The 23,873-nt window shown below is 35.3% G+C and overlaps 3 protein-coding genes across 3 annotated transcripts; all 3 read left to right on the forward strand.

Annotated features, from left to right (window-relative positions):
- The first annotated feature begins 349 nt into the window (after nt 1-349).
- On the forward strand, nt 350-13,878 carry ALA3 (aminophospholipid ATPase 3). Its single transcript, XM_022295415.2, has 27 exons — nt 350-967; nt 1,299-1,364; nt 2,212-2,273; nt 2,923-3,004; nt 3,153-3,263; nt 4,078-4,155; nt 4,311-4,407; nt 4,939-5,045; nt 5,408-5,473; nt 6,842-6,963; nt 7,070-7,154; nt 7,242-7,319; nt 7,405-7,521; nt 7,625-7,774; nt 7,859-7,963; nt 8,475-8,617; nt 9,052-9,153; nt 9,248-9,311; nt 9,386-9,598; nt 10,184-10,349; nt 10,512-10,591; nt 10,670-10,909; nt 11,423-11,644; nt 11,793-11,960; nt 12,134-12,496; nt 12,593-12,699; nt 13,290-13,878. The coding sequence occupies exons 1-27, from the start codon at nt 788-790 to the stop codon at nt 13,594-13,596; spliced, it is 3,681 nt and encodes a 1,226-aa protein (XP_022151107.1). The 5' UTR covers nt 350-787; the 3' UTR covers nt 13,597-13,878.
- Nucleotides 13,879-17,210: 3,332 nt separating this feature from the next.
- Nucleotides 17,211-18,510, forward strand: CLE26 (CLAVATA3/ESR-RELATED 26). Its single transcript, XM_022295543.2, has 2 exons — nt 17,211-17,848; nt 18,284-18,510. The coding sequence occupies exons 1-2, from the start codon at nt 17,580-17,582 to the stop codon at nt 18,321-18,323; spliced, it is 309 nt and encodes a 102-aa protein (XP_022151235.1). The 5' UTR covers nt 17,211-17,579; the 3' UTR covers nt 18,324-18,510.
- Nucleotides 18,511-19,882: 1,372 nt separating this feature from the next.
- LOC111019129 (serine/threonine-protein phosphatase PP2A catalytic subunit) lies at nt 19,883-23,854 on the forward strand. The gene is made up of 6 exons (XM_022295432.2): nt 19,883-20,418; nt 22,497-22,611; nt 22,698-22,806; nt 22,894-22,971; nt 23,114-23,305; nt 23,393-23,854. Exons 1-6 carry the CDS (start codon nt 20,166-20,168, stop codon nt 23,564-23,566), a joined length of 921 nt encoding a protein of 306 aa, XP_022151124.1. The 5' UTR covers nt 19,883-20,165; the 3' UTR covers nt 23,567-23,854.
- The last annotated feature ends 19 nt before the right edge of the window (nt 23,855-23,873 follow it).

The raw sequence follows: 23,873 nt of genomic DNA on the forward strand, positions 1-23,873 counted from the left end.
GGACGGGAGACTTTCTAGTGGAATTTTTTGATTATCAATACATCTTATTTCCTCTTCTTCTTGTTATTATCTTTTGAATGCGAATTTGATGGTAATTAAAATTTGTTACCGTGAAAAACACAGGAGAAAATGTTCGGTTATTAAAAAGGTTAAAAGGCAGGTGTCTTTGCGAATTACCACGTCAAGGTAAGTTACGTGGTTAATTACGAATTAAGACTGGCAGCGCCAACTGGCCCCGTTATCTGCAAGAGAAGAGAGGAGAAACTTCTCCGGCCTCCGCACAGAAGCCAGGACGACAGCGCGTAGATTCGTGTGATACACTCGCCCATTCCACAACGGCCCCCACCCGCTACTGGCGATTGAGCCTCACGCGCGCCATCGCAAAGACTGTTATCAACAACTCCCCGTCGTTTTACGGTTTATTCCATCCCACCGCCACCACGATCAGAAAAACCGTTGAAAGCCGCCAACTTCCCAGTGCACGACCACGCGCTTCGTGAGGTCGGTACCTTACACGATGGTTCGGGTTGGCATGACGTGGCGGTCCTGACTAGGCATTGGGCAAGGAGAAGTAGAAAACGGAGGGTCAAAATTGCGAAAAGACACGAACAAGAGGCGAAAGTTCCATTCTGAAGAGCGCTTTCTCTGCGTTTCACCGGAGCGATTGCATTGCACCACCGGAATCAGGCGGAGGCGGGTTGATTGCGCGGGGGAGAGGGGTTGTTGTGGATTGTCTTTCTTGAACCGACTCGGTGAGTCCGGATCGGGAGACCTCGGGAGCGAGGAAATGAGTGGATGGGATAGGGTTAGACCATCTAGTTCGAGATTTGGGCGCGGAAACTCAGCAATGCAGGAGAGGACCACCTCTACTACTACGGTTCGGCTCGGGCGAGTCCAGCCGCAGGCCCCAGGATATCGTACCATCTTCTGCAATGATCGCGAGGCCAATTTCATTGTCAAATTCAAGGTATGATTTGTTGATTTATTTTAGTGTTTTAATGTTTTGGTTTTTGACGTATAGATACAAGGCGGACTTTGATTTGTTTTGTTGGAACTCCCGGAACTTGGCTTTGGTCCATCTGTGGAGGGAAACAAGAAAGTTTCATGAGCGAATATTTTGTTGCTCGATTTTTCTTCAGCCAAGATTGTCTAGTCTATGCGCTCATTGGCATGTCTAATTCCAAAGTTTCTCTCCCACGACTTACTTTGTTTGTCCACCTTTTGGTTCAATGTATAGAAACTTGTTTTCATCTTTGTTCTGTAAATTTGAATGGCTGCCAATTTGATATTGTTTACAGGGGAATTCTGTTTCAACGACTAAGTACAACTTCTTCACTTTCTTTCCGAAAGGGCTGTTCGAACAAGTAAGTAATTTTAAGCGTCCCAAGTCTATTTACTGTTTTGTTACTTGGTTGCCTGGATAGGCTTTTTTGTCAAATTAGAAGTGGCGAATGATTGAACTTAGAAGAAGTTTATTCAAAAGTCGTTGCGGATGTCAAGTAGTTGATGTATAAGAAGCACTAGTATTTTACCGTCGCAAACTGGCGTGGCAGTTACTTATCATACCCATTGTTCCGATAATATGGTGCCATGGAAACGATAGATTTAATATTTTATCGCTTTGAGGAACGTTTTATCGCTATTAGGAACTTGAGGATTTACAGGGGAATGGGAAACCATGCTCCTTAAAGAATTTCTTCTGTAATTATCTTTAGGAATAGGAATATCTTGGAAAGTTAGGTTCATACTATGTTAGTTTTGTTTTTGTGAGTTCAAATGATGGGATTGGACTGTTGGTATTAATTACTGGTTGTATTTTTGTACTACTATCTATTAGTCAATTCATTGTCGAGATCACATTAACACTGTTGGTAAAAACCCTAGAATAAGTGTTAACGTTGTATCTGCAATTTTTGAAGTTTTAACTGTTTCTTTAAATTTATTTTTACGAGAAAGCAAAATTGTATTACCCCAAAAGAACTCAAGAAAAGGATGGGAAGATAAACATCTTTCAAACCTAGGCTGAAGGAGTTACAAAAAACCACTCCAATTGGCATTATTTGAAAATTTTAAAAGTTACAAGACAACTGTTTCTTTCATTATCCTTGCTTCATTGTTGTTTCTGCTTGTTACAACTTTTGATTCTGCTATCATTATCACCTTTTTAAACATTACATGTCTAAGAAAGTTCTGTATTTTTTTCACTGACAGTTCAGGCGTGTGGCTAACCTATACTTTCTTACCATCTCAATCTTATCCACCACACCTATCAGGTTAGTTAATAGATGGAGAGGCGTGTTCGCATTTGGTAGCATCCCCCAGTTACCCTACACATTGTTTTTTAATAATTGTTTGATATGTAGAAGACGTTATGTTGGTTGTTTTGGCTTATCGTTATTGTTATCAATATTTTTCTGGAGTTGACATAAAAAGATATTATTGCAGTTAAAATTTTTTTATTACTAAATGGGACACCATGGGGACTCATGAGATCCGTATTGGGTGATTTAGTATTTTAGCGCATGTGGTAAGTTCCATAAAAATCATAGCTACTTGAAATGGAATTCAGATTTGTTGCAGTAGGATTTTGACAAATTAGTTGATTGTCAGTTTGCTTGAGAGGAAACAAACGGTCTGTTAGCAGATTGTCAAAAGGCGGGCTATGGTTTTTCCCTAGGACAATAAAGAACTTACTTTACCTTGTTTTTGCATTTAATTCTTTTTACAGCTTGTTTCATGATCAGAAAATTTGAAATGTTGCTTTAAAATTTTATAATGCATCTACTTGTCCATTTTTTTAATCATTTGATTTTTATTTTGTTTGAGACTTATGGTTATGGTATTAAATTGGGTTTGAGCAACTGAATATTAGTTAATGATTAGCTTTTTAATTATTTGTTTTAATTATTATTCCTCATGCAGTCCTGTGCATCCAATTACAAACGTGGTCCCTTTAACTCTGGTTTTACTTGTCTCTCTCATTAAAGAAGCATTTGAGGACTGGGTGAGTGCCATACTGTATGGTTGCCTTTCAATTATTTTGACTCGGACGTTGAAATTTTTACGAAACAGCCTCTATGTATTATATATATAAGGTGCTTTGAATGCATAACTTCTTTATTTATGTCATAACATTTAATCACGTCATGCAGAAGCGATTCCAGAACGATATGGCAATTAATAATAATACTGTAGATCTGCTGCAAGATCAAAAGTGGGAGAGCGTTCCTTGGAAAAGGTTGCAGGTTGGGGACATCGTTAGGGTGAGTGCTATTTTATTTTATGGCTTTTATCAACGTTTTTTTTTTCCTATCTAGAACTTGAATATTTGACAATAAAAACCCTATTATTTGAAGAACAGGATTGTCATCGGATAGGAGTTTGTTGCCCTCCTTTATCATTTGGACTATGATATTTCATTTTATGTTATATGTAATTTCTTTGTTACATATTGCTATATTGTGACTAGGTTTTAAAATGTAGTGTTTTCTTCTTCAAAATATTTTTGACAATGATCTCTCACTCTGTCTCTCCTACCGTCCTCGTTCTCTTTCTCCCCTTCACATGTTGTATGGTCGTGAGGTACGGTGGAAGGGGTAGGACTATGTAAAGGCTAGAGCGATTGGTTCTCTCTTTTTTTTTTTTTCCCTTTCTTTCTTGCTGAGAATATATTACATAGATATAGGATGAGAATTTGAATCTACAAGACTATAATTCCTTTGTGGAAGTATAAGTGGCTTATTCACTGAACTTTGGTCATGTTGGCAGGAGTTATGCTAGGTTGACTGAATATGGGCGATAGCTTCTTTGCTCTCTATAGATTTTGACAAAAATCTTATTGAAGAAAAGTTTTAATGAAAACCAAGGTTTTATTAAGACAAGTGAAAGAAGATGAAAGAATATAAATAGGTTATTCAAAAAAGAAGAAAAGTCCACTATAAAAGGAGCTTGTACAATGGAAGCACCCTATAGGTTACAAACAAGAGTTTCTGTCTCGGATTTACACTCTCTACAGATTGGGTCCCCCCCTTGTGTGACTTTTAACTTACTTCCACTGGGATAATGTCATTGATGCAGGTTCGGCAAGATGGATTTTTTCCTGCGGATCTTCTTTTCCTTGCCAGTACAAATCCGGATGGTGTCTGCTACATTGAGGTTCTTCCTCTTTCCATCTTAATTATTTTGTTTTAATTACCTTAGTTTTTCCCCATTTTTATCCTTTTAAATAATTGCTGATCCAAATTCTAATAATGGTGAAGAATCTAGATTCAAAAGTACAAATATTTAGTTTTTCTGTTTTTGGCTTGTAGACTGCTAATCTGGATGGGGAGACAAATTTGAAGATTAGAAAGGCCCTGGAAAAGACCTGGGATTACCTGACTCCTGAGAAGGCATCAGAATTTAAAGGTTCAGATTCTACATTGATTCTTTTTGTTTTCATGACCACTTTTACATCACGATTATGCATTTTGTGACTTCTTTACGGCTCTGAAGTTGACTAAATGTGAAAACTATGACATAATGAATGCTATGCAAGGACAACTGGTTATAGAAGTTGGCATGGAGGATGGGGTAGCTGAACATCTCTACTTAATGAACGTTTAATGATGTGAATGAGAAGCTGTTAATTAGACTCTTTATGATAATTACTCTATAGATTCAAGATTGTCAAGAAAGTGGAAAATGTCCTCTCTAAGTTTAATTAGCTGTCTCAAGGTATGGATGGTGTATCTCTTGAACCCATTGACTATTTGATATTAGTTTAAATTGTTTAGTTTTTTTTTTATTCTTTGCTTTCCTGTCCTCCCTTGAAAATCAATGTCCTTGAACGTGAAAATAGTCCATAGTCCCATGCGTGATATCATTTCATTAGCTTTCTTTCTTCATTACTAGTATTCATAAAAGATGTTAATTATTTTTTACCTCTTAAAACTGCAGGTGAAGTACAATGTGAGCAACCAAACAATTCACTCTACACTTTCACCGGCAATGCTATTATTCAGAAGCAAACATTACCTCTCAGCCCAAACCAGCTTCTATTGCGAGTATAAATTTATTTATTTATTTATTTTTTCCATGTATGATTGGAATGCTTTATAGTAGTTTTTGGGAGGTGCTTTTCGTTGCCTTTTTGTGGAATATAACCTTTCTATGTTTCTTATCAAAAACAATTTTTCTTTTTCCCTTTTAATCCTGCAATCTGGCTTCTTGCTGTTGGTGTGTTTTATGGCCCTCAAATAGTGGATTTTGGTCCAATTAAATAGGTTGGCTTTTCCACAGTAACCTTTAGTGTGTGAGGGTAACTTTTGCTTTCATTGTTATTTATTTTGTGATTTATTAGTTGTGCTTTTAGAAAGTGCTATCATGTTTGCTACTAACTTTTATGCTTTCTCAATATGGTTTTCAGGGATGCAGTCTTAGGAACACTGAGTATATTGTCGGGGCTGTTATTTTTACAGGTCATGAAACAAAGGTCAGTTATCCTGTATCAATTGTGGACATTAATGGATTCATATGACAATATTATTATGGTTTAGGTGCCGATGGTAATCGTTTTGATTTCATTCTTTAATTTGAGTCTAGACAGTTAAAAATCTAATTTTTTGAATGAACTTTTGTCAAGGTGCTTGGTTGGTGTAAATGTTTTTACCATCTACAAATTATAACCTCAATGATGAGAGCTTATTATTCCTAGTCTTTTGGGGTTTCTTTCCCCCCTTTGTAATATTTCATACCTTCAATGAAATATTTGTTTCTCATGAAAAAGAAAAAAAAAATAAGGTCTCAGCAAAAAATTAACTTGAACCAGCGATTGCAATTTCATGGGATGCCTAGGAAGGACATTAACGTAAATGTTTGTGAGGATAAATGTATATGGAAAAAAATTCATTTCAATTGGTTCTTATCAAAAGAGGGGAAAAGAAAAGTAAAAAATTCACTTCGTGAGCTCCTTATCAGAAAGAACCTTTTTTTTTTTTATAAGATTTTCAGAAAGGACTTTTGCAACTTCTCTCCATTTTTATCTTTGCACAGTGGAAAGCCCTTTATTGATTTCATTTTCTTTTCTACTAGGCTCAGACATTGATTTCCCTTGCCTTTGTAACTACTTCTGATACAAATTAGATGCAGCTTTTTTTTTTTATATATAAAAAAAAAGAAATGGATTTACATTGAGATATGTATCCTCGATGCTTCTAACACGTGGAGGAAGAACCGGCTAAATGAGCTTCAGTAACGGTGAGTGAGGGGATTACTGTGTTCTCAGCTTGGAAAGTGGGTAGTTAAAGTGATTACGGTGGAACCTAATTAGACTTTTAGCCTTACGAATTGGGTTGTGAGATACCTGATAGAATAAAGGAATGGAGAGTACATAGTAGCTGGACTGGGAGAGTTCAAAATACCTGTCATATGTACCTGGCATTCTTCCTCTCAGTGAAAATTCAATAGAAAGTTTTATCAACATATTAAAAGTGGATATATAATAATTGGTCTGCTTTGTATACCAAGCGTGGTAATGGTGGTAAATCTTGGGGTGTTTGGAGATATCCTTGTAATTTTAACCCTTGTTGCGTCTAGGGGTCGCAGCCCATGATGCTGAGGGAGGCACCTTGATACCTTGGTTATCAAAAAAGAAAAGGAAAATCTATAATTGACCGTTTTCACCAGGAATGTTACCTTTCAACCCATTCTACGAGCCCTTCCTTTTTTAACATCTTGCTTTCCCCTGACCTCTTAACTTACTCTTTTTATTATTAGTTTTGTTCTTTTCATGGTCAAACCTTGCAAGTTTTTCTAGATGATGCTGCTTTTATGAATTTGTTTGGAATTAATAAATTTGCAGGTTATGATGAATGCTATGAATGTTCCCTCCAAAAGAAGTACTCTGGAGAAAAAACTTGACAAACTTATACTCACACTTTTTGGTACGCTCTTTGCCATGTGTTTGATTGGAGCCATTGGCAGGTATGATAAGATTCATTTCCTTTTGTTAATTTATTCCCTACTCATACTTTTTCAGTTTTTGTCCTTGATGGTTTATTCTTTTTCTCTGGTATCTTGGAACTTGTAGTGGCGTGTTTGTAAACCAAAAGTACTACTACTTGGCTCTTGATAAGGGAGGGGAAAACCAATTTAACCCTCGCAACCGGTTCCTGGTAACTTCTTGTTATGGTTAATGTTTGTCTCTATTTTTCTTCATCTTATTTTTATGTTCTGTTGATTCTGAATAGTGACTTCCACAGGTTGTCATTTTGACCATGTTTACTCTGATTACTCTGTACTCAACAATAATTCCTATTTCTCTTTATGTTTCCATTGAGGTGGGTATTTCAGTAAATTAATCCTGTATTAGTAATACACAGATTATTTTCTTGGGGATTTATTTTTACTCAATCAAATTTTCAGATGATTAAATTTATTCAGTCAACACAATATATCAATAAGGATTTAAATATGTACCATGCTGATAGCAATACCCCTGCACTAGCTAGGACTTCCAATCTGAATGAAGAACTTGGACAGGTAAATATTTACTTGACCAAATATTTCAGAAGCTATATGGAAAATCAAAACCTTTTTCTCAAAGATGGTACTTCAGTTGTTTTAAATTGTGGCTTTTGATCAGGTAGAATACATCTTTTCAGATAAAACTGGTACTCTTACCAGGAATCTAATGGAGTTCTTTAAGTGCTCAATTGGTGGAGAGATTTATGGCACTGGTATCACTGAAATAGAGAGGGGAATTGCTGAGAAGAATGGGATGAAAGTGGAAGAGGTTTGTGTCTCATAGCACATATGCAGTGGTGATTATCTGGACTTCTGACAAACCAATTCAACTTAGAGAGAACATTTCTTGCAGGTTCATATATCAGCTGATGCTGTACAAGAAAAGGGATTTAATTTTAATGATGCTAGGCTTATGAGAGGGGCATGGAGAAACGAGCCCAATTCTGATCTTTGTAAGGTATTAACCATTTTAAATCAGATCAAAATAATGCGCATGGTCCGTTTGGAGTCTGGGCCTGTTAACAACCATGCATTTTTGTTTTTTTATTCTAAATTATGCACGTTCAAATTAACATTTGGGACACCATCAAGTTCCTGAGGTTTTAATTACCATCAAGTTCCTGAGGTTTTAATTATCTGCAAAATTATTATGGTTCTCATTGAACTTGTGATTGTTCATAACTCAGTTTAATGGCTCTCTCAATGTAATATTTTGTCTTGTTCTTACTGTTGGTGTAATCCTCAAGTTCCCCACAAAAATTTTGGTTTTACCATTATGATTAAGACACCAAAAGAAAGCAGGAAAGATCTCGTATGTTAGACTTTTATCAAGGATAATAGGATTTGCTGCATTTTCTTTGTTTTAATGGGGTGGTTTTTGGATTTTAAAGCATTTACACTTTCCATATTGTGCTTCCCAAGTGTGATAGCTCTAGAAAAATATCTAATAATGGTGTTTTGTTTATTAGGAATTTTTCAGATGCCTTGCTATCTGCCATACCGTACTCCCTGAGGGTGATGAATCCCCTGAAAAGATTACATATCAAGCAGCATCACCTGATGAGGCTGCCTTGGTAACTGCTGCTAAAAACTTTGGCTTCTTCTTTTACAGGTTTGCACATCCCAAATTCCAAATATGTTGAATGAATTCAGGGACGATTTTTCCTTGAATTTATTAAAATAACAACACATTCCAGTAAACTCCTTTTCCTGTCTACTTGGGCGTTCTGTTAGTTTTATAATGGTGGTAGAAACACATGCGTTTGATACTTTTGTCAACTTCCATGAGCGTAGCTTCTAGGCAGTTTTCGGTTTAAAGATTCCTTCTTCTTCAGTTAAACTCATTGGAAGAGGTTTTAGTTTTTACCAGTAAAGTTTTTCCATGTCGATAGTGGCCATAAAAATGTACCCTTTGCATAGTTTGACTTAGTTATCTTCAATTATGGAATGTATATTCTTCATTCTGATTTTGGAACTAATCATTGAGGATTTTTTCTTTTCCAATTGTATGTCTATAACATCAGGTTGTAATTTCTGTTTTCTCAGGCGGACACCTACTACGATATATGTTCGGGAATCTCATGTTGAGAAGATGGGTAAAATCCAAGATGTTTCTTATGAAATTCTCAATGTTCTTGAGTTCAATAGGTTGGTATACGGTATTTCTTAAATATACTTCAAACTGATTCAATTTAATTTGCAACCATATGATTTTGTCGATTGTATTTGCTGTTGATAACAGTACAAGGAAGCGTCAGTCTGTGGTGTGCCGTTATTCAGATGGTAGGCTTGTCTTATACTGCAAGGTAATATTTTAATATTTGCCATTTAGAATTGCGATTGTCAGATTTATTGATACATGGTAAAATGTTCTGTCCAGGGTGCTGATACTGTAATATACGAGAGAATGGCTGGTGGAAATGACGATCTGAAGAATGTAACTAGGGAACACTTGGAGAAATTCGGATCTTCTGGTTTGAGAACCCTATGCCTTGCTTATAGAGATTTGCATCCTGATGTATATGAAAGCTGGAATGAGAAATTTATTCAAGCCAAGTCTTCATTGAGAGATCGTGAAAAGAAATTGGATGAGGTGGGTTAAATAATCATGAATGCTTTCTGTTCCTGTGAAAGAATATGCCTTTGTTCTTTTCTGGCACCTTCATGGAAGGTTGATTGGAACAAAATCCTCCTAGAAGCAATTTTTGATTGTTGGACGTGTGCTTGGTCCAGGCTATGTTCCTTTTGGGAATGCTTGGTCCAGGCTATGTTCCTTTTGGGAAATTGTGTGCGCGCATATATGTCATCCCTATTCTTGAATAGGGAATTGGGGAGAATTGTGATTACTAAGCTAATCAGAATCATTTAATATTTTAACATCGGTCACTACATGAGCATTATTGTATTGTCTTATGGCATGAAAGTTGATTTGTGCATTGGTGGTTGACAAGTGATACATTATTTTTTCTGAATTGAATGGAAAAGGAAGCTCTTACTTAAAAACTTAAGTAGTAATGCTTTCAGAGAGTTCTTAAACCCAAAACCAGTGTTTGTGTCTTCGGACTATTGAATGAATTTAAATGATAACTTCCTTCTTCATGAACTTATGGAGCCAATGTTTATGTCATGGCTCATGATAATATGTTATTCTCACGTAGAAATTATGGAGCCCATGCAGGTTGCAGAACTTATAGAGAAAGACCTTATTTTGATTGGCTGTACTGCTATAGAAGACAAGCTTCAAGAAGGAGTACCAAACTGTATACAGACACTTTCTAGAGCTGGTATCAAGATTTGGGTACTAACAGGAGACAAGATGGAAACTGCTATTAATATAGCTTATGGTAAGTTTACATTTTGGTAATATCTAGAACTCCATTCATCTTAACCCCCTCAAGGATTAAAATTTAGAAAAAAATACACTCAGCATAAATAATTTGATAATTATGTTTTCTTAGCTAGTTTAATCATCTTTAGTTTATTTATTTATTTATTTCTTTTTTCAGCTTGCAATTTAATAAACAATGAAATGAAACAATTTATTATCAGTTCAGAAACAGATGCAATCAGAGAAGTCGAAAACAGGGTAAGCAGCAATTCAGCTCAGTGATGTGCTTACATGGTCGATATTCATATTTATCCATTAATACTTGGACATTTTCAGGGTGACCAAGTGGAACTTGCACGTTTTATTAGAGAAGAAGTAAAAACGGAACTGAAGAGATGTCTTCAGGAAGCACAGCAGTGTTTCCGGTCTCTGTCTCCTCCAAAATTAGCTCTTGTTATAGATGGAAAATGTTTGATGTACGCATTGGATCCAAGTTTGCGAGTTAATTTACTAAATTTGAGCTTGAATTGTAGTTCGGTTGTTTGCTGCCGAGTTTCTCCTTTGCAGAAAGCGCAGGTTAGACTCCTTTGAAGTTAACTCTTCTGTGATCCATGGCACGTCCTATTTCTATTTCTATTTCTTGTATCATTATACTACTCACCTACAGAAGTCTATTGCTATCAATTCTTAGGCTTGCTATAAGAAAGAGTGGTATATATTCTCTTATATTCATATGTGTGTTCACATATCTGCGAGTTACCTTCTGTTGTTATAGGATTTTATGTAAATCATCATGGGTTGGCTAGTTAATGTTCATATTCCTCCTAAATTATGAGTTTAAATCATAATTACACCCAAGTATTCTATCTTTTAAATTTGTTGATGTTAGATGGTCTGGTCACACAATATTAGTGGAGGCATAATATTATGTATATATTTTTACAACTTTAAGTAAGAGATGCCACAGTTATTGACAAAAAGTAAAATGTGATTTTTTCTGTCGAAAAGCACTAAAAGTGATTGAAACACCATCTCTCTTTATTCCTTTATAGGGGAAACTTTCAATGACTGTCTAGTCATCTCTTGCAGGTGACAAGTCTGGTGAAAAAGGGTGCACAGAAAATAACACTTAGTATTGGTGATGGTGCTAACGATGTTAGCATGATTCAAGCAGCTCACGTGGGCATTGGAATAAGTGGGCAGGAGGGAATGCAAGCAGTGATGGCTAGTGATTTTGCAATTGCCCAGTTTCGCTTTCTCACAGATTTACTTCTTGTGCATGGGCGATGGTCATATCTTAGAATATGCAAGGTGCCGCCTTTATCTTTTTTCGTTTTGATGAACTCTTTATATTATTGAATGTTTGCACGTATTCTCTTTCACTAGCTGGTTATGACCTATTTAATTTTCAAGAATTTTACATAAATGTTTGTGTACTTATTTATTTGTTCTTTGGCAGGTTGTTACATACTTCTTTTACAAGAATCTTACGTTCACCTTAACTCAGTTTTGGTTCACCTTTCAAACTGGATTTTCTGGTCAAAGATTCTATGATGATTGGTTCCAGTCATTGTATAATGTCATATTCACTGCCCTACCTGTAATAATTGTCGGACTATTTGACAAGGTACTGCATTCTTTCTTTCTTACTACTCTGTTGATGTCATGAAACGCTGCTATAGAAGAGATGACTACAGTTTGTTGAGAAATGCTTTTGTTTTGTGAAAATGAACTCTACACTTGCACTCTTCCTTTACAAATTAACACCGCAAACCCTCTAATGTTTGTATTTGTTGTCAGGACGTCAGTGCTTCCCTATCCAAAAAGTACCCTGAGCTCTACAGAGAGGGAATAAGAAATGTATTTTTCAAGTGGAGAGTTGTGACTACTTGGGCTTTCTTTTCAATCTACCAATCTTTAGTCTTTTATTATTTTGTAACCATTTCCAGTTCCGGCAGTCAAGCGTCATCTGGCAAGATGTTTGGTCTGTGGGATATCAGCACGATGGCTTTCACATGCATTGTAGTAACTGTTAATTTGCGGCTGCTTTTGATCTGCAATTCAATTACCAGGTGGCATTCCATTACGGTTGGAGGAAGCATTTTAGCATGGTTCATATTTATTTTCTTATATTCTGGTATTATGACATCACGTGATAGGCAGGTTAGTTTTGTTGCTTTTATTTTATTTTTATGTGTGTATATATATACGTAATTTTTTTTCCTTTTAATTCACTTTATCGGTACCATTTTGCTGCAGGAAAATGTATATTTTGTCATATATGTCTTAATGAGTACATTCTACTTTTACGTGGCCGTCCTTCTCGTCCCCGTTGTTGCACTTCTTTGTGATTTTGCTTATCAAGGGTAAGTATCCTATTGACTTTTTGGCTATCTTATGGGGGAAGGAAATACGCCACGTAGTTTTCTTATTTATTATTTGGACATTAGTGATCACAGCATACTCGTAGGGTAATTAGTTTTAGACCTTTGATCTGAGCTATGAAGAGGTTTAGAAATTGAAACATGTAATTTCTACCTTGAAAGAAAATAAGTTCGAAGTCTACACAATTAATCAGAATTTTTTATTGGCCAACCGTAGTCTGTTTTGTCTCAGATAGAGCTTAGATTAAAAGCCTAAACTGTACAATCAGGCACATAGCCTGTCTTATGGCAGATTTTTTATTATTTATTTAGTTATTTATTTACTTTCCATAATGGAGGTGAATGCTCATTCTGCGATTCCCTTATTATCATTTGTCTAGACTTTCACATCAGAGTGGCTAACGTTCTGGAGTTTCCTACATTACAATTACAGTTTTCTCTTAATTATTCCTGTTGTGTTGGGATCATCATATGAACTAGGATAGAAATTGCGAGTCAACTTATTATTTACATATTTGGTCCTATTGCTAATATATTTTCCATTGCCAATTTTTTTTTATATATGATTACAGCCTCCAGAGATGGTTTTTCCCCTACGATTATCAGATTGTTCAAGAAATTCATAGACATGAACCTGAAGGTAGAAGTACAGCGGGATTTCTGGAGATTCAGAACCGTCTTACACCGGAAGAGGCAAGAAGCTATGCCATGACTCAACTCCCTCGAGAGTTATCAAAGCACACTGGCTTTGCCTTCGACTCACCTGGCTACGAGTCATTCTTTGCTGCACAGCTCGGTATTTATGCACCACAGAAGGCATGGGATGTTGCTAGGAGAGCCAGTGTGAAGTCGAGACCAAAGATTAGGGAAAAGAAATGAGGTAGAATTAAAAATTATTGTACAAAAATTTTCACATCAAAATTGAACATCAGAAAAATTATTAGTATTAGGCTTTGCTGTGCCATATTAGCATTTGATTTTACAACATACCTTTTGCTTCCACCTTCTCCCATTAGTTGTTTTCCTTCTGAGAGGCTAGTGGTTATTAGGAATGTAATGGGTATATATCGATGTAATTCTAATTCCAAGTGAAATTGTAATTTTTGACTGGTCAGATTGTAGCTAGTCCTATCTGTGAATTTTCAACTCCAGGTTTTCTTATTTGTAATGTCTATATTGTCTGATTTAATAGTCCATGTCAGGGCACTAAACCTACCAAAAATGCCAATCTCCAGATCGGTGAAAAATAGAAAGAAATCCTGAATTTATAATGATGAGATTTCTGTTTGTGACACTATTTATTTATAAGAAATCCAACTGATTCAGGTACTTCCTCAACTCCAAATCCATCAAGGGAAAGCTCAACCGGAGAACTAACTCTTATGTACCACTTCCACTTCGGTCAAGTTTTCAGAATATCTCTGTTTGTGGATTCTAGGAATCTCAATTTGAATACATACACTGCTTCAGGGAGATGGTTCCCAAAACTCTGACCAATTTGAAGATTTTGAAAGGTTCAGTTCTTGATAGTCTCCAAGCCTGCTTGTGGCCTTGCTAGATTCAGATTCTCCAAAGATCTCAACTTCTCAAAATGCCCACAATTGTAGCAGCAGATGCTTTCCACCCACAATTCTAGCCTCCAATGGATTTGAGAGAGGTTGGGAAGACAGCCAAGGTATCTTTTGAACTGCAACTTGTAGCAGCACATGTTTTGTTGGGGTTGTTCATCAGCACCCAGTTCATAATGTGTAAATCATTTTTTTTTTTTTTGGAGAAAAATACATTTTAATTTCTTCCGATTTATAAGATGATTCTATTGGGGTTTTTTAAATTTAAAATGCAGAGTTTTTAAAATCATTGCTATGTGTAAATGGAGTTTGAGCAGAGAAACTATTCAAAATATGCGTATGAAAGGAATTTGAGGCGATGAATTTTCAATGGTCAAATTAGAAACTTGACTATGTGGTGCATCTTATATATGTTGTCTATTTTTGAGACCATAGCAAACTACTAAGAATCATTTCACTGATCACGTTATTCTTTTATGAATCATATTTTGAATAACCAAAGTTAAATTGTGGAATTTTGAATTATAAAGAAGACCAACCAAACTATTTCTTAAAATAATGTTTTATTCCAATATAAAAATTATTAAGAGTTTTGTATAGGCAACACATGAACAATTTAAATCAAGTAAAAATAAATAAATAATAATAATCTTGGAAGGGATTTGGACATTAGAATCGTTGCTTTGAGGATTTGTAGACATTAAATGAAGAATTGTTCCAGCAGCGATCATAATCATATCAAATTAGTGGGAACATATTACAAAGTTGTTCTGTACGAATCCATGAGAGTGAGATTTATGACAGTACCCAAAGCTTTTCAATTTCAATATCAAATTTTTTCACATTCCTAATTTTATATGTCTATCTTTTTCAGTTTGAACCTTCTTTAAACTCCACCATCAGGCAGAGAGAATCCCATCGCTCCCACTAAACTTGGACAATGATTTTGTTTTCGATTTTCTACTTTTAAAAACTAATTAACTAATTAACCTTCATTTTATTATTTTTACAAAAATATAATAAAACAAAATTTATGATTTTCAAAGACAAAATTAGACTTTCAGTCTAATAAGTTTTAGTTAACTCTTTTGGTTAACATTTATGCCAACAATTGAAAATTGAAGTAACTTTTTAAAATACAGATACAACCTAAAATTCAATGAGTTCAAGAACTAAATTTGTGACTTAACCAAACCAAGAACAAAATCATCGTGAAATGCATCATTATGACTGATTCTTTTGAGTTGTGTAGCAAATCAAATCTCTTTTATAAGAAAAAAATGCAATTTTTAGTGTGGCGGCTTCAAGCAGAAGGAAAGGAAGATATGGGTTGAGAAAGATGCTTTAATTTGAAAACCCAATTAAGAAAACAGAGAGAGAACACATAATATTGTAACTTTTTAAGTAATTAATTTTAATTGTAGTGTGGTGCTCCAAATGGCTTCCAGCTTGTTCCTCGACTATTATTTCTTTTTTGTACTCCAGAAGCCGTCACTTCACTCTCCATCGATTCTATTCCAATTTAATATCATTCATTACCACTAAACTAGAAAGTTTAATCATCAGTATTAATTACTTTATAACTTTTTTTTATTTATTGTGTGTACTATGATCCTCACACTACGTTAGTTAGATACGTATTGACATTCCTTTAGGCTACTGGACAAATTATTTTTATGACAATATTTGAATTAATTACTTGAGTTTGGTCAACCCTTTGTTGGCTTACTTGACCTGATTATTTAACTTGTATGTATATATATAGAACGGATGCTTCATATTTCTATATACGATACTAACTTCTTATGATTTTAATTTTAGTTTCATCTAAAAATCTCATATCTATGGAGATGCATTTATATACCATAGATCTTCCTATTTCTCAACTAAGTAGATTTATAATAACAATTAGCTTTGGTTTTATGGATAATGGAATAAATATTTGTACATGTTTGGAAGAATATATTGCAATGTGTGTATGGAGGTAAGTAGGAGAGAGGTGTAATCTCTTTCTTTTTTTTTTTTTTTTTTTTTTGAGGATAGGAGTGAAGTGTAATTAATAATTGTGAGGTACACTTGAATGAGAAGCTATTTAGGTAACATAGAGTTGGGTGATAAGGCATTTGATTCTTTTAAGCTTTTTTGTGTTTATATAGATCCATAGGGAATGGATTAGAAACATTGTACCATATGCTTTGTCTTTATTGGAGTAATAATCTGGCAATTATATAAACATTTATTAAACAAATATTCTCTTCTGAAAAAAAAAAAAATAAACACCCAAAACTCTATTGAAAAAAGAACCATCTTCTAGAATTATATGTAAAAAACATAATTCTCTCTAGCACATGAATTCATGTTGATTAATTATGTTTATAAATTGTATATTTGTAACACCAATGAGCATGTTGATTGGCAGATGTGATTTGAAATTTATGTAAAAAATTTAATGTTATTTTTTTTTTGTTGTTTTTGGTATGACTAAAACTAAACGTACGGTATTGAATAGAATTGGTAGGTGGAAAAGATAGAGAATGTTTTTAGATTTTTCTTTTTAATTTTTTAGAAAAACAAATACTTTTTTTTTCTTTTTTTCTTTCTAGACAAAGGCACGGAGAATTTAAAGCCTAAATAAAACGTAAATAGTGGTATCCCGAGTTATTTTTTTAAAAAAAAAAACATTTCTTTTTACAATTTATTTTAAGAATAATCTCCTTTAAAAAAAAGAATGGAAGTAGTTGTTGTTCCAATACTACGACAAATATCACTTTAATCTTTTAAAAGTTATTTGACTCATAGTTTTTAAAACGCCTCTCTTTCTTCGCACAAGTATAAATGTTAATACAATATCATACGTAAAATTAAATTAATACACAAATTTTTTTAAAAATGAAATGAATCAAATGTGATATATTAGAATGGAACAGGTGTGTGTGTCAAACAAAAAACAAACAGGCAAAGCAAGGTTTTAGAAAAGTGCAACAGAATCCACCAATAACCCTATAAAGATAAAACAAACAAACTCCCTAATTAATCATGCAACCCTTCTTCTATACTTCTACTTCTACCGAACAAAAACAAACCAATAACCAAACTCTTGCCTCTCAAAATCATCTCCCTCTCCCATGCTCCTCACTTATTAACCCCCAACTTCTCTTTTCCTTGAGGTCGGAGGAGATAAAAGATACATTCATCGACCCAACTATCATTCTTCTTTCGAGTCGTGAGAACAACTAATCTCTCTCGACATACACAAACGACGATACTATATATATATATATATATAGTATACTCATGAGAAGTGAAGGTAATTTGTGCTTGTTTTCTTACTTGAAGTTCTTGCTTCAAGCTTTGGTTGTGGGGCTTTTCTTATGGATTTTAATGGTGGGCTTGCCGGAGAGTCGAGAACGGCCGGCCGTGGAAACAACCAACGGGCTATTGGCAACCGTGGGAAGCCATGTGAAGCAAGTGAAGGTACTGCCCAACAACAACCATCAAGATTTGGATCTCAACTTCATGAGCAAAGTGAGAGTTCCTAAAGGGCCCGACCCTATTCATAACAGGTAAATTTTATCTCTTTCAAATTTAAGTTTTTAGGTTCCACGTCCACCATAATTTAAGATTAGTATCAGAATAATAAGAAGTCATGTGCTCGAATTTCTATAATATATCATTTCTTCTTCTAATTTGTAAGATTTTGTGCTAAATTTCAAATTAAATTTACAAGTATAGAAATTAGAAATATAATATGAAATATTTACGGTAAATTTATAATTAGTTTAAGCTTTTTGAGTTCAAACTTCTTTTAACAAAGATATTTATCATGCATGCTACTATTTTCTTTTTCTGAAAAATAATCATGCATGCTACAGCTACTGTTGCTCCTGTATTAAAATTCAGGTCTCTACTATATATATATATATATATATATTAATGTTATGAAGTTTTTGCTGCATAGATATATATTATATTATAAAATTGTTTGTGTTGATTTGCAGGAGAGTTGGGATTAATGGAGGGCCTCCCAGCCGAGCATAGATTCCGTCCAGTTTCAGAAGAAATGGCAAAATTTAAAATTAATATGTGTATTTGTAATTTTAATAAATAATGTTTAAAAGAAATCTGGATTATATTATATTATTGTATATAATTTAGGATAATTTACAAAAACTGGACTTTGTACTCTGTAGAACTGAAACTGAAACTGGATGGTGTCATGGTGTGGGATCTGTTTCCAATCTCTCTCTCTCTCTCTCTCTCTCTCTCTCTCTCTCTCTCTCTCTCTCTCTCTCTCTCTCTCTCTCTCTCTCTCTCTCTCTCTCTCTCTCTCTCTCTCTCTCTCTCTCTCTCTCTCTCTCTCTCTCTCTCTCTCTCTATTTACGAACACAACTGGGCTTCTAAATGGGCTTGTCCTATGTTGCTCAAGTTCGACCTGGCCCAATTGGAGCTCGGCGCAAATATAAATCTTATCGGGCTAAACCTCCAACGAATTGGGCCGTAGAGGGGTCCCTAAGACCCTAGCTTTTCACAGAAGCATTTAATCACTCCCTTTATTCCACTTTTCACGTCTCATAAATAAAATTTTCGTTTTCATTTTTGGACAATGGAAGTGAGTTTGAAGAGTCTTTTAAAAAATGCGTTGGATTCTTATTTATTTATATTTTTTAAAAAATAATTGGTTATATAATAATCTAAACAAGAAAGTCAGCCACAAAGATCGAGTAGGAATCTTGCATGGAAAATGCATTTTCTATCTCCATCTTTAAAAATATGAAATTGAGATAAGAATTTCCCAATTTATTTGACCCAATCCAAATAAATTGATGGTTCTTTATTCAGATAATGCTAAAACAAGTGACTACATTTCAAACCTCAAAAATGGAATCATTTTTAGTAATATATGCTTATTTTGACCTTACTAATTTAATTGCTATTTTTTGTTGACTATATTTTAATAATCATAGCTACATTAATAAAAATGTGATGGCTAGCTGCCACCTACCCTGTCCACTTCATAGCATAGCACAATGGAAAAGTATTTATCGAAAACCTTATTTTATTAATTAGAAAACTAGAGAGAGTACAAAATGTGTGTTCAATGCATTCAGAGTTTAATTTATTGAAAGTCATAAAATAAACTTGTAGGGAAATTTTGTTTCTTAAAAAAATATTACCAATGTTTAATAAATAGTACTTTTTTTAAAAGTAATTTATCACAATCAAATACAAAAACAGTTTGTGATATTTTAAAATTTTAATTGTATCGATCTAGTTCAATTTATTAAGATGAGACTAAAAATTTGGGAAGTTTGAATCTCAATTAAAAATTAAAATAGAAATTAAAAGAAGAATTAATATTTACTCGAAAAAAAATTTCTAAGAAATAAATAAAAAATAAATAAACTCACTCATGAAATGACACTCAGCTCTAAAACTTTAAAAAGTATTTTGGGAAGCAAAAGAGAATATATTTTTGGAAAGGAATGAAAATGAAATGGCATTTCATTTGCATTTGGATTCATTTCGGACCAATCAATCCGTTCCCCTCATTTCCCTCGTCATCCTCTTATTCACATGAATACAAATTTAGTAACTTTTTTCCAAATTTTGCCGAGGAAGAACGGGGAGAGGGGGGGAGGGGGAGAGAGAGCGAGAATGATTCACGGGTCGACGTTGTATCAAGGTTTTTTTGTTTCATGTCATTGCGATTGAAAACATTAGGATTATGGAGATCAATTCCGATGTTTCTGAGTCCGTATGATGCCCAATGAACTCAAATTCTATAGTTCTCTGAGAATGGAGAGATCGCCGAGTTCGTGACCGTGTTTCTTCCAGACGATCTCTAATACTTGCTTGTGGATCTGAGAGGGATTCGAAACCATGCCGTCCCACGCGGATCTGGACCGTCAGATCGAGCATCTGATGGAGTGCAAGCCGTTGTCGGAAGCGGAGGTGAAAATCCTGTGCGATCAGGCGAGAGCTGTTCTGGTCGAGGAGTGGAATGTGCAGCCAGTTAAGTGTCCGGTGACGGTGTGCGGAGATATTCATGGCCAGTTTTACGATCTCATTGAGCTGTTTCGGATAGGAGGCCGTACTCCCGATACTAATTACCTTTTCATGGGTGATTATGTGGGTGAGTTCTTAACTGATTATCTTTTGTTTTTGTTTTTATGCTGCCCACTTTGATATTTGGAAATTATTTGATGGCTTCATCAATCGCGTGTGTCTGCCTGCTCTCTGGTTCTTTTGTTGTTTTTGAAAATTCTCAACTTCCAAAAGAGATCGAGATTCTCCCAACCCGAAAGCCGCATCCTTCAAAAGACATGGATTCTGTACCCATACGTTAAATACAAATTTTCTGATTCATCTGAGTATGATTTCTAATTGGTTTCAGTTGTACCTCTTAACATTTAAGAGCAATTTGTCTATTAGATCATCTAGAATCATGCGCAAATGTGTTGGTTTTGTGCAAAAGTTTGTTTAAGTTGAAAACTCAAAACAGCACATATCAGATGTGCAGATAAGCTCTCTGATCAGACAACTTTTGTCCGGTGGATCATGTGGGCATATGTTCCTAGTTTCAGGATAGCTCCTTTTTGAGAGCTAAAGGGATAAAATGAACAAAGCTGACAGGTGATGATGCTATATGGTTGGTACAAATTGATGCTTGATCGATTTTTAGGGAGTCTTCACTCCTCGTCATTGTATTTCGTGTAGATGTGTTGCTTTAAACTTAGCTGTGAATTATGAACTGGGAGGTGCTTTCAGGATACACACCCCCCTCTGGGTAGGCGTTGGTGGAAGTTTACAGGATTGAATGAATTTATAGTCGTTTGCTCACGAAAGTTGCGCTCCGAAGATGGAAAGATTCCTGGAAAAAAAGAATGCCTCATGCTAGCTGATTACGGGTTTTGCTACACCTTTTAGAAATTAGTAAAATGAAAGAAAATAGGTCTTCAAATGAATCACATGCGAGGCAGACGCGGATCAATATTATAATGCTGTTTTGGAAAGGTATGTTGATGTCATCTTTAGTTTTGTAAAGAGGCAGCGCAACGGGTGTGGCGGCCTCGACGAGTCATTTACAAATTGACTACCCTTTTCTAGTGGCCAGGAATAGAGGGGGAGGCAGAGGAAATAAACCTGGGGCAATTGATGGTTTGGTTCCTTGATTTTAAATTTTGAAAAAGTATGTTAATACTTGGACATATGCTATGGAAGTTTTCAGCAGTGTTGATGAGGTGCACAGCCAGGCGCTAACCAGTGGCGAGAGGAGGTGAGGCAAGGCCTTCTTGCCATGAAAGTACCTATAGTAAGGCGCTCACATTGAAGACTTTTGTGGCAGGCTTATATTTTTGCCACCTAGGTTAGAGAAAAACAATAGAATCTTCAGGGGTTGAAAGATCCGGAGAGTATGTTAGGAAGCTTATTAGATTTAATAATTCCTTGTGGGATCGGTTTCTTTTTGGATTGAAAGCCCCTTTCTTTAGGTGGACCTCTTGTTGGATTAGTTCTTTTGTATCCTTTGTATATCCTTTCATCTCTCAATAAAAATTTGATTTTTTATTAAAAAAAAAAAAAATAATAATAATAATAATAAGGTGCCGCCTTTGTGAAGGAAGGTACTTCCTCGTCAATTCTTATTCCATTGATTCTTCTTCTTCAATTCTTTGATTGAGAAGAAAAGTCAAAGAAAAAGAGTCGAAGAAGCCATCTGTTTTGTGTCATCTATCAAATGTCTCCTTCTCTTCTTTTTTCATTGCTTGGTGTGCCATCATCAGATGTCTCATTTTCTGTTTTTTACATTCCTAGTGCTTAGTTAGCGGTCAAGAAGAACAAAGAGGGATCCTTCTCTCATTCATTCTTACATTTCCTAGGAGAATTAAAGTGCCAGCTGCAAGCATTGAAGAACTGCTAGCTGCATTTGCCTTTTGGCAGTATTTTTGCTCCAATTAATACAAACCTACATTTAGAGCACTTACCCTATTTTAAATAGAATTTCTATTCCAATTCATTTTGGAATCACTCTCTTTCCTCGTTATTATTTAAATGAATTTTTATTAAAATATTAATAATTATTACATATTATTTTATTAGGTGCGCCTATTAGGCGATACCTTTTTGTGCCTCTCACTTTGAGGCGATTAAGAAGCTTCACCGTTTCTTGAGTTTATAATACTAGCATATTTTCAACATTGTGAACTATTGCAGATCGTGGGTACTACTCTGTGGAGACAGTTACTCTTCTAGTGGCTCTGAAAGTTCGTTATAGAGATAGAATTACAATCTTGCGGGGAAATCATGAGAGCCGGCAAATAACTCAAGTGTAAGATGTTATGACCTTTCAAGCGCCATTTGTTATTCATCTGAACTTTGACTGATGTCATGTGAGTTACTTTCTTTCTCATTCAGGTATGGCTTTTATGATGAATGCTTGAGAAAATATGGAAATGCCAATGTCTGGAAGCACTTCACAGACCTTTTTGATTACCTACCTCTTACAGCTCTAGTTGAGAGTCAGGTTCAGTTCTACATGGCATAAACTGTGCGATGCAATTTGATACCAGATAGCTTCTATCTAACACAATCCAACTGTGATTTTGTCTAGGTTTTCTGTTTGCATGGAGGACTTTCTCCATCCTTGGATACCTTGGATAACATTCGCTCGTTGGACCGCATACAGGAGGTTTGAAAATTACTATTTGGTTGTTCGATTGATGGGCCACTAAACTATTTATTTACTCTTCTACAAGCATTTCCTTTTATGGGTGGCTCAGTGTACTGTACTGTATTACTCATAGCTGTTCTTTCTGTAAATGTCACGTCAGGTCCCACATGAGGGGCCGATGTGTGATCTGTTGTGGTCTGATCCAGATGACCGGTGTGGCTGGGGAATATCTCCACGTGGTGCGGGTTATACATTTGGTCAGGATATAGCTGCTCAGTTCAATCATACAAATGGGCTCACTCTTATATCCAGAGCGCACCAACTTGTCATGGAAGGGTACAACTGGTGTCAGGTGAATTGATTGGCTAATTGCACCAACCCCACTTGTTTTTTCTTTGTATTGCATGTTCTTATGTTTTCAATCTGGTTCATCTTGTAGGATAAGAATGTGGTGACTGTCTTTAGTGCACCAAATTATTGTTATCGGTGTGGGAATATGGCCGCAATACTGGAAATTGGCGAGAACATGGATCAGAATTTTCTACAATTTGACCCGGCACCTCGGCAAATTGAGCCCGATGCCACGCGCAAGACTCCTGATTATTTTTTGTGATTACTATATGTTGTTGGTCATTGCGAGTCTCGTCGCTGTAGATTTTACTCTGAGAAGCCTTTCTCGTCATGGGTGAGAACCAGAATATCGTCAGTCAATGTCATTCTTTTTGTTGTAGTTTTAGTTTTGTTCCGTTGCTTCTTTCATGTGCAAAAAAAATAGGAAAAGTGGCTAAAGGTATCGGTCGATGGGCCCATTTTCTTGTAAATTTTAAAGAAGCAATGACCTGGTATTATTGTGTTGTGTTATACATATATATTCTTTGAAGTAAAGAGCAGATTTTGTCAAGACCTTTCTCTGTTGGTAA

This window comes from Momordica charantia (assembly GCF_013281855.1).
Source record: "Momordica charantia cultivar OHB3-1 chromosome 9 unlocalized genomic scaffold, Mcharantia_2.0 BLBB01000009.1, whole genome shotgun sequence".
In the NCBI taxonomy this organism is placed as follows: Eukaryota; Viridiplantae; Streptophyta; class Magnoliopsida; order Cucurbitales; family Cucurbitaceae; genus Momordica; species Momordica charantia.

Coding starts and splice junctions, on each gene's coding strand:
- LOC111019129 (XM_022295432.2), top strand. CDS start 20,166: ATGCCGTCCCACGCGGATCTGGACCGTCAGATCGAGCATCTGATGGAG. Junction 22,612..22,697: donor AGCCGGCAAATAACTCAAGT/GTAAGATGTTAT, acceptor TTTCTCATTCAG/GTATGGCTTTTATGATGAAT. Junction 23,306..23,392: donor AAGGGTACAACTGGTGTCAG/GTGAATTGATTG, acceptor TTCATCTTGTAG/GATAAGAATGTGGTGACTGT.
- ALA3 (XM_022295415.2), top strand. CDS start 788: ATGAGTGGATGGGATAGGGTTAGACCATCTAGTTCGAGATTTGGGCGC. Junction 6,964..7,069: donor TTGATTGGAGCCATTGGCAG/GTATGATAAGAT, acceptor TGGAACTTGTAG/TGGCGTGTTTGTAAACCAAA. Junction 7,775..7,858: donor ATGGGATGAAAGTGGAAGAG/GTTTGTGTCTCA, acceptor CATTTCTTGCAG/GTTCATATATCAGCTGATGC.
- CLE26 (XM_022295543.2), top strand. CDS start 17,580: ATGAGAAGTGAAGGTAATTTGTGCTTGTTTTCTTACTTGAAGTTCTTG. Junction 17,849..18,283: donor CCCGACCCTATTCATAACAG/GTAAATTTTATC, acceptor GTTGATTTGCAG/GAGAGTTGGGATTAATGGAG.